The following is a 16,021-nucleotide window of genomic DNA, read 5'->3' on the forward strand; positions in this document are numbered from 1 at the left end:
CTCAGTGTCCCCCCAGTGCTCGGTGTCCCTCAGTGTCCCTCCTGTGTCTCTCAGTGTGCCCCCCAGTGCACGGTGTCCCTCAGTGTCCCTCCTGTGTCTCTCAGTGTCCCCCCAGTGCACGGTGTCCCTCAGTGTCCTTCCTGTGTCTCTCAGTGTCCCTCCTGTGTCTCTCAGTGTCCCTCCTGTGTCTCTCAGTGTGTCCCCCAGTGCACGGTGTCCCTCCTGTGTCTCTGTGTCCCTCCTGTGTCTCTCAGTGTCCCCCCAGTGCTCGGTGTCCCTCAGTGTCCCCCCAGTGCTCGGTGTCCCTCAGTGTCCCTCCTGTGTCTCTCAGTGTCCCCCTAGTGCTCGGTGTCCCTCAGTGTCCCCCCAGTGCACAGTGTCCCTCAGTGCCCTCAGTGTCCCTCAGTGCCCTCAGTGTCCCTCCTGTGTCTCTCAGTGTCCCTCCTGTGTCTCTCAGTGTCCCCCCTGTGTCTCTCAGTGTCCCCCCAGTGCTCGGTGTCTCTCAGTGCCCTCAGTGTCCCTCCTGTGTCTCTCAGTGTCCCCCCAGTGCTCGGTGTCCCTCTGCCATCATCCTCTCCAGCAGCTACAGCCCGCACAGCTCTGGGAGTCGGGTCGTGACTAGACATGAGTGAACCTGGAGCAGCTGGAGTCCATCCAAACCCGATTGTTCAGCATATAGTTAGCGGTGGCTGCTGAAGTTGGATAAAGCCCTAAGGCTATGTGGAAAACATGGATATAGTCATTGGCCGTATCCATGATTTCCAGACAATCTTACGTCTTTATCCAACTTCATCTTTATCAACTTTATCCAACTTTGCCAATATTGTTGTGGCTCATCTTGAGGAGACCAAGATCTATGTAGCCCACCACTTCAGACATGTTCTGGTGTGGTGGCGCTACATAGATGATATATTCATGGTATGGGCAGGGGGCGCCACTGAGTTAACAAAATTTGCTGATTACTTAAATACGGTTGATGCTACCATCAAGTTTTCAATGACGTATGACACCACTAACATTCAGTACCTAGACGTCTGAGTAACCAATGAAAACAATAAATTAACTATCAATCTATATGTTAAACCTACGGATTGCAATAATATACTAAGGTACAACAGCTGCCATCAGGGCAAAGTGTTGTGGTCCCTCCCCAAGAGCCAAATGTTACGGGACAGAAGGACGGTACGAAAACAAACTGACCTGGAAGATTCCCTCAATAAAATGGTAAAACAGTTCTGAGACAGAGGTTACCCTTCTGACCTACTACAGGAGTGTAGACGTGAGATTGGGGGCATAGATAGGGAATCACTGTAAGGCTATGTTCACACTACGTAAAAGTACGGCCGTTGTTGCCATCAGCATTATGCAGCATGGAACATTGCCTGTTCCTTAATGAGATCCCGGCTGGAGCGTATACACATCTTATACGCTCCGGCCGAGATCCCGTACGGGGCCACAAAGAACTGACATGTCACTTCTTTCGGCGGATAGCGGAATATGCCGGGCCCATAGAATGGTGTCTATGGAGCCGGCGGAAAGGCGCGCGGCCGTGCGTGCGGACTGTCGACGGAATTCTGCAGAGTTTATCCGCGAGAATTCCGTAGTGTGAACCCACCCTTAGAACAAAAAAACCTGATCTTCCAGTATCCAAACATTTTGCCGATGCCGGCCATACTGGGAAGGATTGGAGATTGATGGTGGTGGATGGTGGAGTGTTTTGCCCAAAATGAGGAGGGGATAGACAACTCAGAAAACGAGAATTACAGTGGATATATAGAACAGAAGCGATGGGACCGGATGGTCTCAATATTGAATATAAAACTTCAAAACATATATATGTGGTTAGAGATATATAGCGTGGATATACTATGGATCCTGCCATTCAGCCTTGTTGGAACCTCTAGCGAATCACATGTTGTATCATCAACAATATACTTACCTTTTCTTCTTTCTCTATAGACAATACCTGAAAAACAGCAGAGGATCGGACCATCACAGCGAGACCAAGACGGATCAGTTCAGATCATCACACATTGGAGCACATTCACATTGTTGCGGCAGACTGCGGGAATTGGACATGGGAGCTATGGAATGGTGTGGAGAGCAGATCTGGGCAGTCTCAGTGCATGACACGTGTGTTGTCACATTGGGACTTCCAGGATCACCGTCCAAATAATCAGAGCTTATGTTGCGTTTACACGGAACGATTATTGTTCAAATTTACGCGATAACAATCGACTTCGAACGATAATCATACGTGTAAACGCAGCGAACGATCAAACGACGAGTGAGAAATCGTTCATTTTGATCTTACAACATGTTCTTAAATCGTCGTTCGCAAAAAATTTGCAGATCGTTCTGTGTAAACAGTCGTTCACCAATGTGCGAGATAAGCTTAAGTGATCACAAAACAATCGCAAAACGATTTCTCCGTACGATATATAATACCGTCTAAACACTGATCGTTATATAAAAAAAAAAAAATGTTACTTCGAAATTGTTAATCGTACGATCGGACAAATTATCGCTCCGTGTAAACGCAGCATTACACTTTGCATATCTTGTGCTAATTAATTAGCAGTAGCCGCGGCCGTTCCCAGTCCGTGAGACGCCAGCAGGGGAGTTCCCCTGGGGAGGTTCGCCTTCCTTTCTATGAATGGAGTAACAACAGCTCACATGCATTACACTGGAGAGAAGTGATTCAGTATGCAGAGACTGGAGAACATACCTATTGGAGTACGGAGGGAGCCTGAAAGTTTTAATGTCTTGTGTTCCAGATGGTGTGACCAACTGCGGTGCGATTCTGATGCGGCAAAAAATTTTGGCACAAAGCCCAAGAAAAACTCTCTCCATATCCAAAATGGCACCATCTGGCACAACTACTTTAGGGACCTCTACAAAAACATCCCTGAAGAAGAGCAAACCCAGGAACAGAAAGAAATAATCACAAAACTGAGGCACATGGAAGAGGCAATCAAGGACTTCCAGACCCCCCTGGACCGGCCAATCACCACACAGGAAATACAGGAGAACATCACTCTACTCAGATGCAGAAAGGCCAGTGGTGCTGACGGCATCCCCCCCGAGATGCTGAAATACAGCCCGCCAGACATCCACGCTGCACTGGCCAAACTGTTCACCCTTGTCCTGAGCTCCGGACACTTCCCACAAGACTGGAACCGAGGCCTCATAACCCCCATCCATAAAAGTGGGGACAAATACGACCCAGCGAACTACCGTGGGATCTGAGTGAGCAGCAATCTGGGGAAGCTATTCAGCGGCATCATCAACAGAAGAGACTTCACCTTCCTCACACAGCATCAGGTCCTCAGTAAAAGTCAAGCCGGTTTCATGCCGAACCACCGCACCACCGACCACATCTACACCCTACACAGCCTCATAAAGACCCACGTCCACAACACCAAATGGGGCAAGATCTTCTCCTGTTTTGTGGACTTTAGGAAGGCGTTTGACTCCGTGTGGCACCCGGGCTTATTCCTAAAACTCCTGCAGAGTGGGATAGGAGGGAGGACGTATGATGTCATCAAGAGCTCATACACTGGGAACCAATGCAGCGTGAAGGTGAACGGCAAGAGGACAGCTTGTTTCCAGCAGGGCCGAGGAGTCAGACAGGGCTGCAGCCTGAGCCCAACGCTCTTCAACATCTACATCAACGAACTGGCTGCAGCTCTGGAGGAATCCTCAGCCCCCGGCCTCCTCCTGCATGACCGTGAGGTGAAGTCCCTGCTGTACGCTGATTACCTCCTGCTGTTGTCCCCCACAGAGAGCGGCCTCCAAGAAAGCCTGTCAGTCCTGGAGAAATTCAGCAATACATGGGCACTACCTGTCAACTCTAAGAAGACCAAGATCGTGGTGTTCCAGAGGAAGGGTCAGAAAAAAGCCTCCATCCTCTCCTTCACACTAAATGGGTCAGTACTGGAGGAAACCAGCAGCTACGCGTACCTGGGCCTGGAACTCAACCAATCAGGAGCTTCAAGTCTGTCATAGAGGTCCTCAAAGGAAAAGCCAGCAGAACCTTCTATGCCATACGAAAGCGACTGTACCACCTGAAAGCACCAGTGAGGGTCTGGCTAAAAATCTTTGATGGCGTCATTGCCCCAATCCTGCTTTATGGCAGTGAGGTTTGGGGTCCGGCCACCTACCCAGACCAGTCAAAATGGGATCCAAGCCCAACAGAGACCTTTCATCTGGAGTTCTGCAAGTACCTCCTCCAGGTCCATCGCAGCACCTCGCACATGGCGTGTCGGGCAGAGTTGGGCAGGTTCCCACTATGGTTTCAGGTACAGAAGAGGGCGCTCTCATTCTGGGCGCACATACAGAGAAGCAACCCAGACTCCTATCACCACAAAGCCTCCCTGAGCCGTGGAGCCCAATGTGCCCTCCAACAGGGCATCCACCACCAGTCCAGCCAAACCCCACAACATGCCCTGACAAAAGCCCAAATAAAGGGGGTGATAGAGACATACCAGGGGCAATATACAGAGGAATGGAGGAGAGCAATAAGTAACTCCCAGAAACTCACCATCTACCAGTCACTGCAGAGAGATTACACCATAGCGCCATACCTGGAGAGGCTGCACCACCCCAAACACAGGCAAACCCTAAGCCTCTATAGACTGAGCGCCCACAGCCTGGAGATAGAGACGGGGCGGCACAGACAGACATACAAGCCGCGGGAGAGCCGACTGTGCCGGCACTGTGAGCAGGGAGACCTGGAGGATGAGGCCCACTTCTTGCTACACTGCAGCAAATACTCATCCACCAGGGACACCTACTTCCAGAGACTCTCCACCATCATCCCCCAGGGTCACCTACTTCCAGAGACTCTCCACCATCATCCACCAGGGTCACCTACTTCCAGAGACTCTCCACCATCATCCACCAGGGTCACCTACTTCCAGAGACTCTCCACCATCATCCACCAGGGTCACCTACTTCCAGAGACTCTCCACCATCATCCACCAGGGTCACCTACTTCCAGAGACTCTCCACCATCATCCCCCAGGGTCACCTACTTCCAGAGACTCTCCACCATCATCCACCAGGGTCACCTACTTCCAGAGACTCTCCACCATCACCCACCAGGGACACCTACTTCCAGAGACTCTCCACCATCATCCACCAGGGTCACCTACTTCCAGAGACTCTCCACCATCATCCACCAGGGACACCTACTTCCAGAGACTCTCCACCATCATCCACCAGGGTCACCTACTTCCAGAGACTCTCCACCATCATCCCCCAGGGTCACCTACTTCCAGAGACTCTCCACCATCATCCACCAGGGTCACCTACTTCCAGAGACTCTACACCATCATCCCGGACTTCACCTCCATAGATGAGGAGAGGAAACTCCACATTCTGCTGGGGGAAGAGGAGGCCACAATGGAAGTAGCGGCCCAGTATGTCTCCACCTGCCACCAGCTGAGAGGATTATGAGATACCATGGACTGTATACACCCTATTATACCCCAATCCTGCCCCTTACCCCGTATACACCCTCCTCCCCAAATGACCCCCCCCCCCCCTCCCCCACACTCCATCAATTATACTCTGTTGCTTTGGCAATGCTAAATGTTTATTTTGGACCTGCCAATAAAGCTTTTTTGAATTGAATTGAATTGAATAGATAGGAGATAGATAGGAGATAGATAGATAGATAGGAGATAGATAGATAGGAGATAGATAGATAGATAGATAGATAGATAGATAGGAGATAGATAGATAGATAGATAGATAGATAGATAGATAGATAGATAGATAGATAGGAGATAGATAGATAGATAGATAGGAGATAGATAGATAGATAGATAGATATATAGATAGGAGATAGATAGATAGGAGATAGATAGATAGATAGATAGGAGATAGATAGATAGATAGATAGATATATAGATAGGAGATAGATAGATAGATAGATAGATAGGAGATAGATAGGAGATAGATAGATAGATAGATAGGAGATAGATAGATAGATAGGAGATAGATAGATAGATAGATAGATAGATAGGAGATAGATAGGAGATAGATAGATAGATAGATAGATAGATAGATAGATAGATAGATAGGAGATAGATAGATAGATAGATAGATAGATAGAGAGATAGATAGATAGATAGATAGATAGATAGATAGATAGGAGATAGATAGATAGATAGATAGATAGATAGATAGATAGATAGGAGATAGATAGATAGATAGATAGATAGATAGATAGATAGGAGATAGATAGATAGATAGATAGATAGATAGATAGATAGATAGGAGATAGATAGATAGATAGATAGATAGATAGATAGATAGATAGATAGATAGGAGATAGATGTAACAATAGGAGACACAAGCAGGGGACAATATAGGACACTATAATCCCTCTCCTGATATCATCATCCGACTGACACCACAACCATCCCAGCTATGAGAGGCCGCAGATCCAGACACCAGCTGTTGCTTCTGAGAAGGATTATACTGATCCAGAGCAAAGGTGCTAATATGCTATACACAGCTACACTACAGTATGAAGTCATATGATGTCACCGCTGATCTCTAGTGATGGATAGGCTGTATTCTCAGTGATGTCACCGCTGATCTCTAGTGATGGATAGGCTGTATTCTCAGTGATGTCACTGCTGATCTCTAGTGATGGATAGGCTGTATTCTCAGTGATGTCACCGCTGATCTCTAGTGATGGATAGGCTGTATTCTCAGTGATGTCACCGCTGATCTCTAGTGATGGATAGGCTGTATTCTCAGTGATGTCACTGATCTCTAGTGATGGATAGGCTGTATTCTCAGTGATGTCACCGCTGATCTCTAGTGATGGATAGGTTGTATTCTCAGTGATGTCACCGCTGATCTCTAGTGATGGATAGGCTGTATTCTCAGTGATGTCACTGCTGATCTCTAGTGATGGATAGGCTGTATTCTCAGTGATGTCACTGATCCCTAGTGATGGATAGGCTGTATTCTCAGTGATGTCACTGATCTCTAGTGATGGATAGGCTGTATTCTCAGTGATGTCACCGCTGATCTCTAGTGATGGATAGGCTGTATTCTCAGTGATGTCACCGCTGATCTCTAGTGATGGATAGGCTGATGGATGTCACTGCTGATCTCTAGTGATAGATAGGCTGTATTCTCAGTGATGTCACTGATCCCTAGTGATGGATAGGCTGTATTCTTAGTGATGTCACTGATCTCTAGTGATGGATAGGCTGTATTCTCAGTGATGTCACTGATCTCTAGTGATGGATAGGCTGTATTCTCAGTGATGTCACCGCTGATCTCTAGTGATGGATAGGCTGTATTCTCAGTGATGTCACCGCTGATCTCTAGTGATGGATAGGCTGTATTCTCACTGATGTCACTGCTGATCTCTAGTGATGGATAGGCTGTATTCTCAGTGATGTCACCGCTGATCTCTAGTGATGGATAGGCTGTATTCTCAGTGATGTCACCGCTGATCTCTAGTGATGGATAGGCTGTATTCTCAGCGATGTCACTGATCTCTAGTGATGGATAGGCTGTATTCTCAGTGATGTCACTGATCTCTAGTGATGGATAGGCTGTATTCTCAGTGATGTCACTGATCTCTAGTGATGGATAGGCTGTATTCTCAGTGATGTCACTGATCTCTAGTGATGTATAGGCTGTATTCTCAGTGATGTCACTGATCTCTAGTGATGGATAGGCTGTATTCTCAGTGATGTCACTGATCTCTAGTGATGTATAGGCTGTATTCTCAGTGATGTCACTGATCTCTAGTGATGGATAGGCTGTATTCTCAGTGATGTCACTGATCTCTAGTGATGGATAGGCTGTATTCTCAGTGATGTCACTGATCTCTAGTGATGGATAGGCTGTATTCTCAGTGATGTCACCGCTGATCTCATGGCTGTAATGATTATGTGCGCTCGGTAATCTTCCCTATTTGTCCTCTTGCTCTCTATGACATCTCAGCTATCAGTGCAGGGTGGGGGTCCGGGGTCTCATCATAGCTCAATAATCCTGTCCGTCATACCAGACCATTATGATCTGCCACCACCTGTCCCCCACAGCCCAAATATAGCCCCCCTCCCCCCGCCCCCAGGCCCTGGAGAACAATGAAGGGACATGAGGGTCCGGGGGGGACATCACCCAAGGACAGGTGTTTATAGCTCAGATATAACAGCCAGACACGAGACCACCAGCACATCACCGCAGACCCCAACATGGAGGCCAACAAGAAGAAGATGCAGATGCTGAAGCTGGACAAGGAGAACGCCCTGGACCGGGCCGAGCAGGCCGAGGCCGAGCAGAAGCAGGTGGAGGAGAAGAGCAAGCAGGTAAGGGTGGGGGGCTACACCATAGAGGACCCCTCCCCATAATACTCACCTCAGCTCAGCAGGTAATGGTGGGGGGCTACAGTATATACTACACCATAGAGGACCCCTCCCCATAATACCCACCTCAGGTCAGGAGGTAATGGTGGGGGGCTACAGTATATACTACACCATAGAGGACCCCTCCCCATAATACCCACCTCACAGCAGGTAATGGTGGGGGGCTACAGTATATACTACACCATAGAGGACCCCTCCCCATAATACTCACCTCAGCTCAGCAGGTAATGGTGGGGGGGCTACAGTATATACTACACCATAGAGGACCCCTCCCCATAATACCCACCTCAGGTCTGCAGGTAATGGTGGGGGGGCTACAGTATATACTACACCATAGAGGACCCCTCCCCATAATACTCACCTTAGGTCAGCAGGTAATGGTGGGGGGCTACAGTATATACTACACCATAGAGGACCCCTCCCCATAATACTCACCTCACAGCAGGTAATGGTGGGGGGCTACAGTATATACTACACCATAGAGGACCCCTCCCCATAATACTCACCTCAGGTCAGCAGGTAATGGTGGGGGGCTACAGTATATACTACACCATAGAGGACCCCTCCCCATAATACCAACCTCAGCTCAGCAGGTAATGGTGGGGGGGCTACAATATATACTAAACCATAGAGGACCCCTCCCCATAATACTCACCTCAGGTCAGCAGGTAATGGTGGGGGGCTACAGTATATACTACACCATAGAGGACCCCTCCCCATAATACCCACCTCACAGCAGGTAATGGTGGGGGGCTACAGTATATACTACACCATAGAGGACCCCTCCCCATAATACTCACCTCACAGCAGGTAATGGTGGGGGGCTACAGTATATACTACACCATAGAGGACCCCTCCCCATAATACTCACCTCACAGCAGGTAATGGTGGGGGGCTACAGTATATACTACACCATAGAGCACCCCTCCCCATATTACTCACCTCAGCTCAGCAGGTAATGGTGGGGGGGCTACAGTATATACTACACCATAGAGGACCCCTCCCCATAATACTCACCTCAGGTCAGGAGGTAATGGTGGGGGGCTACAGTATATACTACACCATAGAGGACCCCTCCCCATAATACTCACCTCACAGCAGGTAATGGTGGGGGGCTACAGTATATACTACACCATAGAGGACCCCTCCCCATAATACTCACCTCAGGTCAGCAGGTAATGGTGGGGGGCTACAGTATATACTACACCATAGAGGACCCCTCCCCATAATACCCACCTCAGGTCAGCAGGTAATGGTGGGGGCTACAGTATATACTACACCATAGAGGACCCCTCCCCATAATACCAATCTCAGCTCAGGAGGTAATGGTGGGGGGCTACAGTATATACTACACCATAGAGGACCCCTCCCCATAATACCAACCTCAGCTCAGGAGGTAATGGTGGGGGGCTACAGTATATACTACACCATAGAGGACCCCTCCCCATAATACTCACCTCAGGTCAGGAGGTAATGGTGGGGGGCTACAGTATATACTACACCATAGAGGACCCCTCCCCATAATACTCACCTCACAGCAGGTAATGGTGGGGGGCTACAGTATATACTACACCATAGAGGACCCCTCCCCATAATACCCACCTCACAGCAGGTAATGGTGGGGGGCTACAGTATATACTACACCATAGAGGACCCCTCCCCATAATACCCACCTCAGGTCAGGAGGTAATGGTGGGGGGCTACAGTATATACTACACCATAGAGGACCCCTCCCCATAATACTCACCTCAGCTCAGCAGGTAATGGTGGGGGGCTACAGTATATACTACACCATAGAGGACCCCTCCCCATAATACCCACCTCACAGCAGGTAATGGTGGGGGGCTACAGTATATACTACACCATAGAGGACCCCTCCCCATAATACTCACCTCACAGCAGGTAATGGTGGGGGGGCTACAGTATATACTACACCATAGAGGACCCCTCCCCATAATACCCACCTCAGGTCAGCAGGTAATGGTGGGGGGCTACAGTATATACTACACCATAGAGGACCCCTCCCCATAATACCCACCTCACAGCAGGTAATGGTGGGGGGCTACAGTATATACTACACCATAGAGGACCCCTCCCCATAATACTCACCTCACAGCAGGTAATGGTGGGGGGCTACAGTATATACTACACCATAGAGGACCCCTCCCCATAATACCCACCTCAGGTCAGGAGGTAATGGTGGGGGGGCTACAGTATATACTACACCATAGAGGACCCCTCCCCATAATACTCACCTCAGGTCAGCAGGTAATGGTGGGGGGCTACAGTATATACTACACCATAGAGGACCCCTCCCCATAATACTCACCTCACAGCAGGTAATGGTGGGGGGCTACAGTATATACTACACCATAGAGGACCCCTCCCCATAATACTCACCTTAGGTCAGCAGGTAATGGTGGGGGGGCTACAGTATATACTACACCATAGAGGACCCCATGTGACCCCCTACCACTGACCTCACTATATACACCTCTCTCCTGTCCCCATAGCTGGAGGATGAGCTGATCTCCATGCAGAAGAAGCTGAAGGGGACAGAGGACGAGCTGGACAAGTACTGCGAGGCCCTGAAGGACGCCCAGGAGAAGCTGGAGGTGGCCGAGAAGAAGGCGGCTGATGTACGTACCCGTCCCATGTGGCTCCTCATGTCCACCAGCCACCAATTATAGACATATCACACACACATTGCCCATACATGTATTATACACATATCACACACAGTATACACATATCACACACATTATACATGTATTATACACATATCACACACAGTATACACATATCACACACATTATACATGTATTATACACATATCACACACAGTATACACATATCACACACATTATACATGTATTATACACATATCACACACAGTATACACATATCACACACATTATACATGTATTATACACATATCACACACAGTATACACATATCACACACATTATACATGTATTATACACATATCACACACAGTATACACATATCACACACATTATACATGTATTATACACATATCACACACAGTATACACATATCACACACATTATACATGTATTATACACATATCACACACAATATACACATATCACACACATTATACATGTATTATACACATATCACACACAATATACACATATCACACACAGTATACACATATCACACACATTATACATGTATTATACACATATCACACACAGTATACACATATCACACACATTATACATGTATTATACACATATCACACACAGTATACACATATCACACACATTATACATGTATTATACACATATAACACACAGTATACACATATCACACACAGTATACACATATCACACACACATTATACATGTATTATACACATATCACACACAGTATACACATATCACACACATTATACATGTATTATACACATATCACACACAGTATACACATATCACACACAGTATACACATATCACACACATTACACATATCACACACATTACACATATCACACACATTATACATGTATTACACATATCACACACAGTATACACATATCACACACAGTATACACATATCACACACATTACACATATCACACACAGTATACACATATCACACACATTATACACGTATCACACACAGTATACACATATCACACACATTACACATATCACACACATTACACATATCACACACAGTATACACATATCACACACATAACACATATCACACACATTACACATATCACACACAGTATACACATATCACACACAGTATACACATATCACACAGTATACACATATCACACACATTACACATATCACACACAGTATACACATATCACACACATTACACATATCACACACATTACACATATCACACACAGTATACACATATCACACACATTATACATGTATTACACACATATCACACACAGTATACACATATCACACACATTATACATGTATTATACACATATCACACACACAGTATACACATATCACTTACAGTATACACATATCACACACATAACACACAGTATACACATATCACACACATTATACACATATCACACAGTATACACATATCACACACATTATACACATATCACACACAGTATGCACTTATCACACAGTATACACGTATCACACATATTATACACGTATTAGACACATATCACACACAGTATACACATATCACACACAGTTTACACATATCACACACAGTATTCATGTATTACACACATATCACACAGTATACACATATCACACACATTATACATGTATTATACACATATGACACACAGTATACACATATCACACACAGTATACATGTATTACACACAGTATACACATATCACACAGATTATACACATATTACACACAGTATACACATATCACACACAGTATACACATATCACACACAGTATACACATATCACACACATTATACATGTATTACACATATCACACACAGTATACACATATCACATACAGTATACACATATTACACAGATTATACACATATCACACACAGTATACACATATCACACACAGTATACACATATCACACACAGTATACACATATCACACAGATTATACACATATCACAAACTGTATACACATATCACACACATTATACACATATCACATACATTATACACATATCACACACAGTATACACATATCACACGCGGTATACACATATCACACACATTATACACATATCACAGACACAGTATACACATATCAAACACAGTATACACATATCACACCTATTATACATGTATTATACACATATCACACACAGTATACACATATCACACCTATTATACATGTATTATACACATATCACACACAGTATACATGTATTACACACAGTATACACATATCACACACAGTATACACATATCACATACAGTATACACATATCACACACAGTATACACATATCACACACAGTATACACATATCACATACAGTATACACATATCACACACAGTATACACATATCAAACACAGTATACACATATCACACCTATTATACATGTATTATACACATATCACACACAGTATACACATATCACACCTATTATACATGTATTATACACATATCACACACAGTATACATGTATTACACACAGTATACACATATCACACACAGTATACACATATCACATACAGTATACACATATCACACAGATTATACACATATTACACAAAGTATACACATATCACACACAGTATACACATATCACACACATTATACATGTATTACACATATCACACACAGTATACACATATCACACACAGTATACACATATCACACACAGTATACACATATCACACAAATTATGGCTATGTTCACACTACGTATATGTACGGCCGTAGTGCGAGCCGCGAATTTTCGCCCGTAATTTTGAGGTTGATGCGTACACTGGAAAGTATACAATATATACGGCTGCACAGTGCACACTATGTATGAGCCTACGGCCCGATCGTAAACGGACCCGTAAAAAATGAACAAGACCATGGTTTGCTGCCGGAACTGTGCAAATTCACGGCCTGTACTAATTAATATTAAATTAATAAAACACATTTTCTTTGTAATAAAGTCCCTTTCGTTGTTCAATAATTTAATTCTAACGAATCCATCATTGTGCAATTAAATATACCGTTAAAATAAATATATATATAAATAAATGTATATTTATATATTTATTTTTTTACAGTAGATTTAATTGCACAATGATGGATTCGTTTAAATTAAATTATTGAACAACGAAACTGATTTTATTACAACAAAAATGTGTTTTATTAATTAAATATTAATTAGTACAGGAAGCTCCATAAGCCGTTAATTCATATGCCGGTAATAGAGCTTTCTGTACTTATCAATACTTGACTTTAATTAAAACATCAAATGTTTCTTCTAATTCTGTTATCACAATAGCATTATTAGAAGAAACATTTAGAATTATATGTGCGCTCAGCTGATTGGCTGATCGGCTGAGCGCACATATAATAAGCGGGTCCGCAGCACAGTGACTTCATTGTGCTGCGGACCAGCGAAGAGGACACATCGGGGTGAGTATAGAGCTCTCCCCACCCCCTCCCCAGCACTGCACCCCTCCCAGCAAGGAAGGGGGGGCACTTAACCCCTTCCTTGCTGGGATGGGTGCAGTCTGACATCAGTCTGGCCCCCAAGGGGTTAAGGGGGATGCAATGCATCCTCCCTTAACCCCTTGGGGGCCAGACTGTAAGCAGCGATCTGTAAAGATGCTGCATACTGTAAGGAGCACAACACCGCTCACAATGATGGGTGTTGTGCTCCTGTTTGTGTGTTTTTTGTGTGTTTCTCCCTTTTTGTTTTTCAGATATCGGTATCCTGTGGATTACGTCGGATTCGGTGGACTACGTCGATGACCAGCGGTTGTTTGGTTTTTATTTTTAATAAAATGGTCAATGAGGGGTGTGGGGGTGTTTTTACTTGAAAAAAAAAATGTTCACTTGTGTCTTGTCTTTATTTCTTTACTTTATAGACTATGTAGTGGAAGCCGTCTAATAGACGGAATCCATTACTAAGTTGGGGCCTAGTGTTAGCCGGTATAAAATGGCTAACACTAACCCCCCATTATTACCCCAGTACCCAATGCCACCAGGGGTACTGGGAAGAGCCGGGTGCCAGTGGTCCCGGAGCGTCAAAATTGGCGCTCCTGGACCGGGCGGCAGCAGGCTGGTAAGATTTAGGCTGGGGAGGGCCTAAACCAATGGCCATTCCCACCCTGGTGTTACCAGGCTGCTGTCGCTTGGTTTTTAACCCGGCTGGTTATAAAAATAGGGGGGACCCTATGCGTTTTTTTTTTATTATTTATTTATTTAAAAAAAAACCGCATAGGGTCCCCCCTATTTTTATAACCAGCTGGGTTAAAAACCAAGCGACAGCAGCCTGGTAACACCAGGGTGGGAGGAGCCATTGGTTTAGGCCCTCCCCAGCCTAAATCTTACCAGCCTGCTGCCGCCCGGTCCAGGAGCGCCAATTTTGACGCTCCGGGACCACTGGCACCCGGCTTTTCCCAGTACCCCTGGTGGCATTGGGTACTGGGGTAATAATGGGGGGTTAGTGTTAGCCATTTTATACCGGCTAACACTAGGCCCCAACTTAGTAATGGATTCCGTCTATTAGACGGCTTCCACTACTAAGTCTATAAAGTAAAGAAATAAAGACAAGACACAAGTTAAAAAAAATTTTTATTCAAATAAAAACACCCCACACCCCTCATTGACCATTTTATTAAAAAAAAAACATTAAAAAAACGCTGGTCATCGACATCGACAGTCTGACCCCCAAGGGGTTAAGGGAGGATGTATTGCATCCCCCTTAACCCCTTGGGGGCCAGACTGATGTCAGACTGCACCCATCCCAGCAAGGAAGGGGTTAACTGACCCCCCCCCCCCCCCCTCCCCTTCCTTGCTGGGAGGGGTGCAGTGCTGGGGAGGGGGTGGGGAGATCTGTATACTCACCCCGATGTGTCCTCTTCGCTGGTCCGCAGCACAATGAAGTCACTGTACTGCGGACCGGCTAATTATATGTGCGCTCAGCCGATCAGCCAA

General features: G+C 45.6%; 1 protein-coding gene across 2 annotated transcripts in view; it reads left to right on the forward strand.

The window, feature by feature from the left end:
* Positions 1-8,231: 8,231 nt before the first annotated feature.
* Positions 8,232-16,021, forward strand: part of TPM3 (tropomyosin 3) — a 37,013-nt gene continuing 29,223 nt past the window's right edge. For both annotated transcript variants that reach the window (XM_069950354.1, XM_069950355.1), the window contains exons 1-2: positions 8,232-8,345; positions 10,916-11,041. In XM_069950354.1, coding sequence (XP_069806455.1) covers positions 8,232-8,345; positions 10,916-11,041 — 240 coding nt within the window. The remainder of the gene's footprint in view (positions 8,346-10,915; positions 11,042-16,021) is intronic.

The sequence above is a fragment of the Dendropsophus ebraccatus genome, chromosome 13 (genome assembly GCF_027789765.1).
Source record: "Dendropsophus ebraccatus isolate aDenEbr1 chromosome 13, aDenEbr1.pat, whole genome shotgun sequence".
NCBI lineage: Eukaryota > Metazoa > Chordata > Amphibia > Anura > Hylidae > Dendropsophus > Dendropsophus ebraccatus.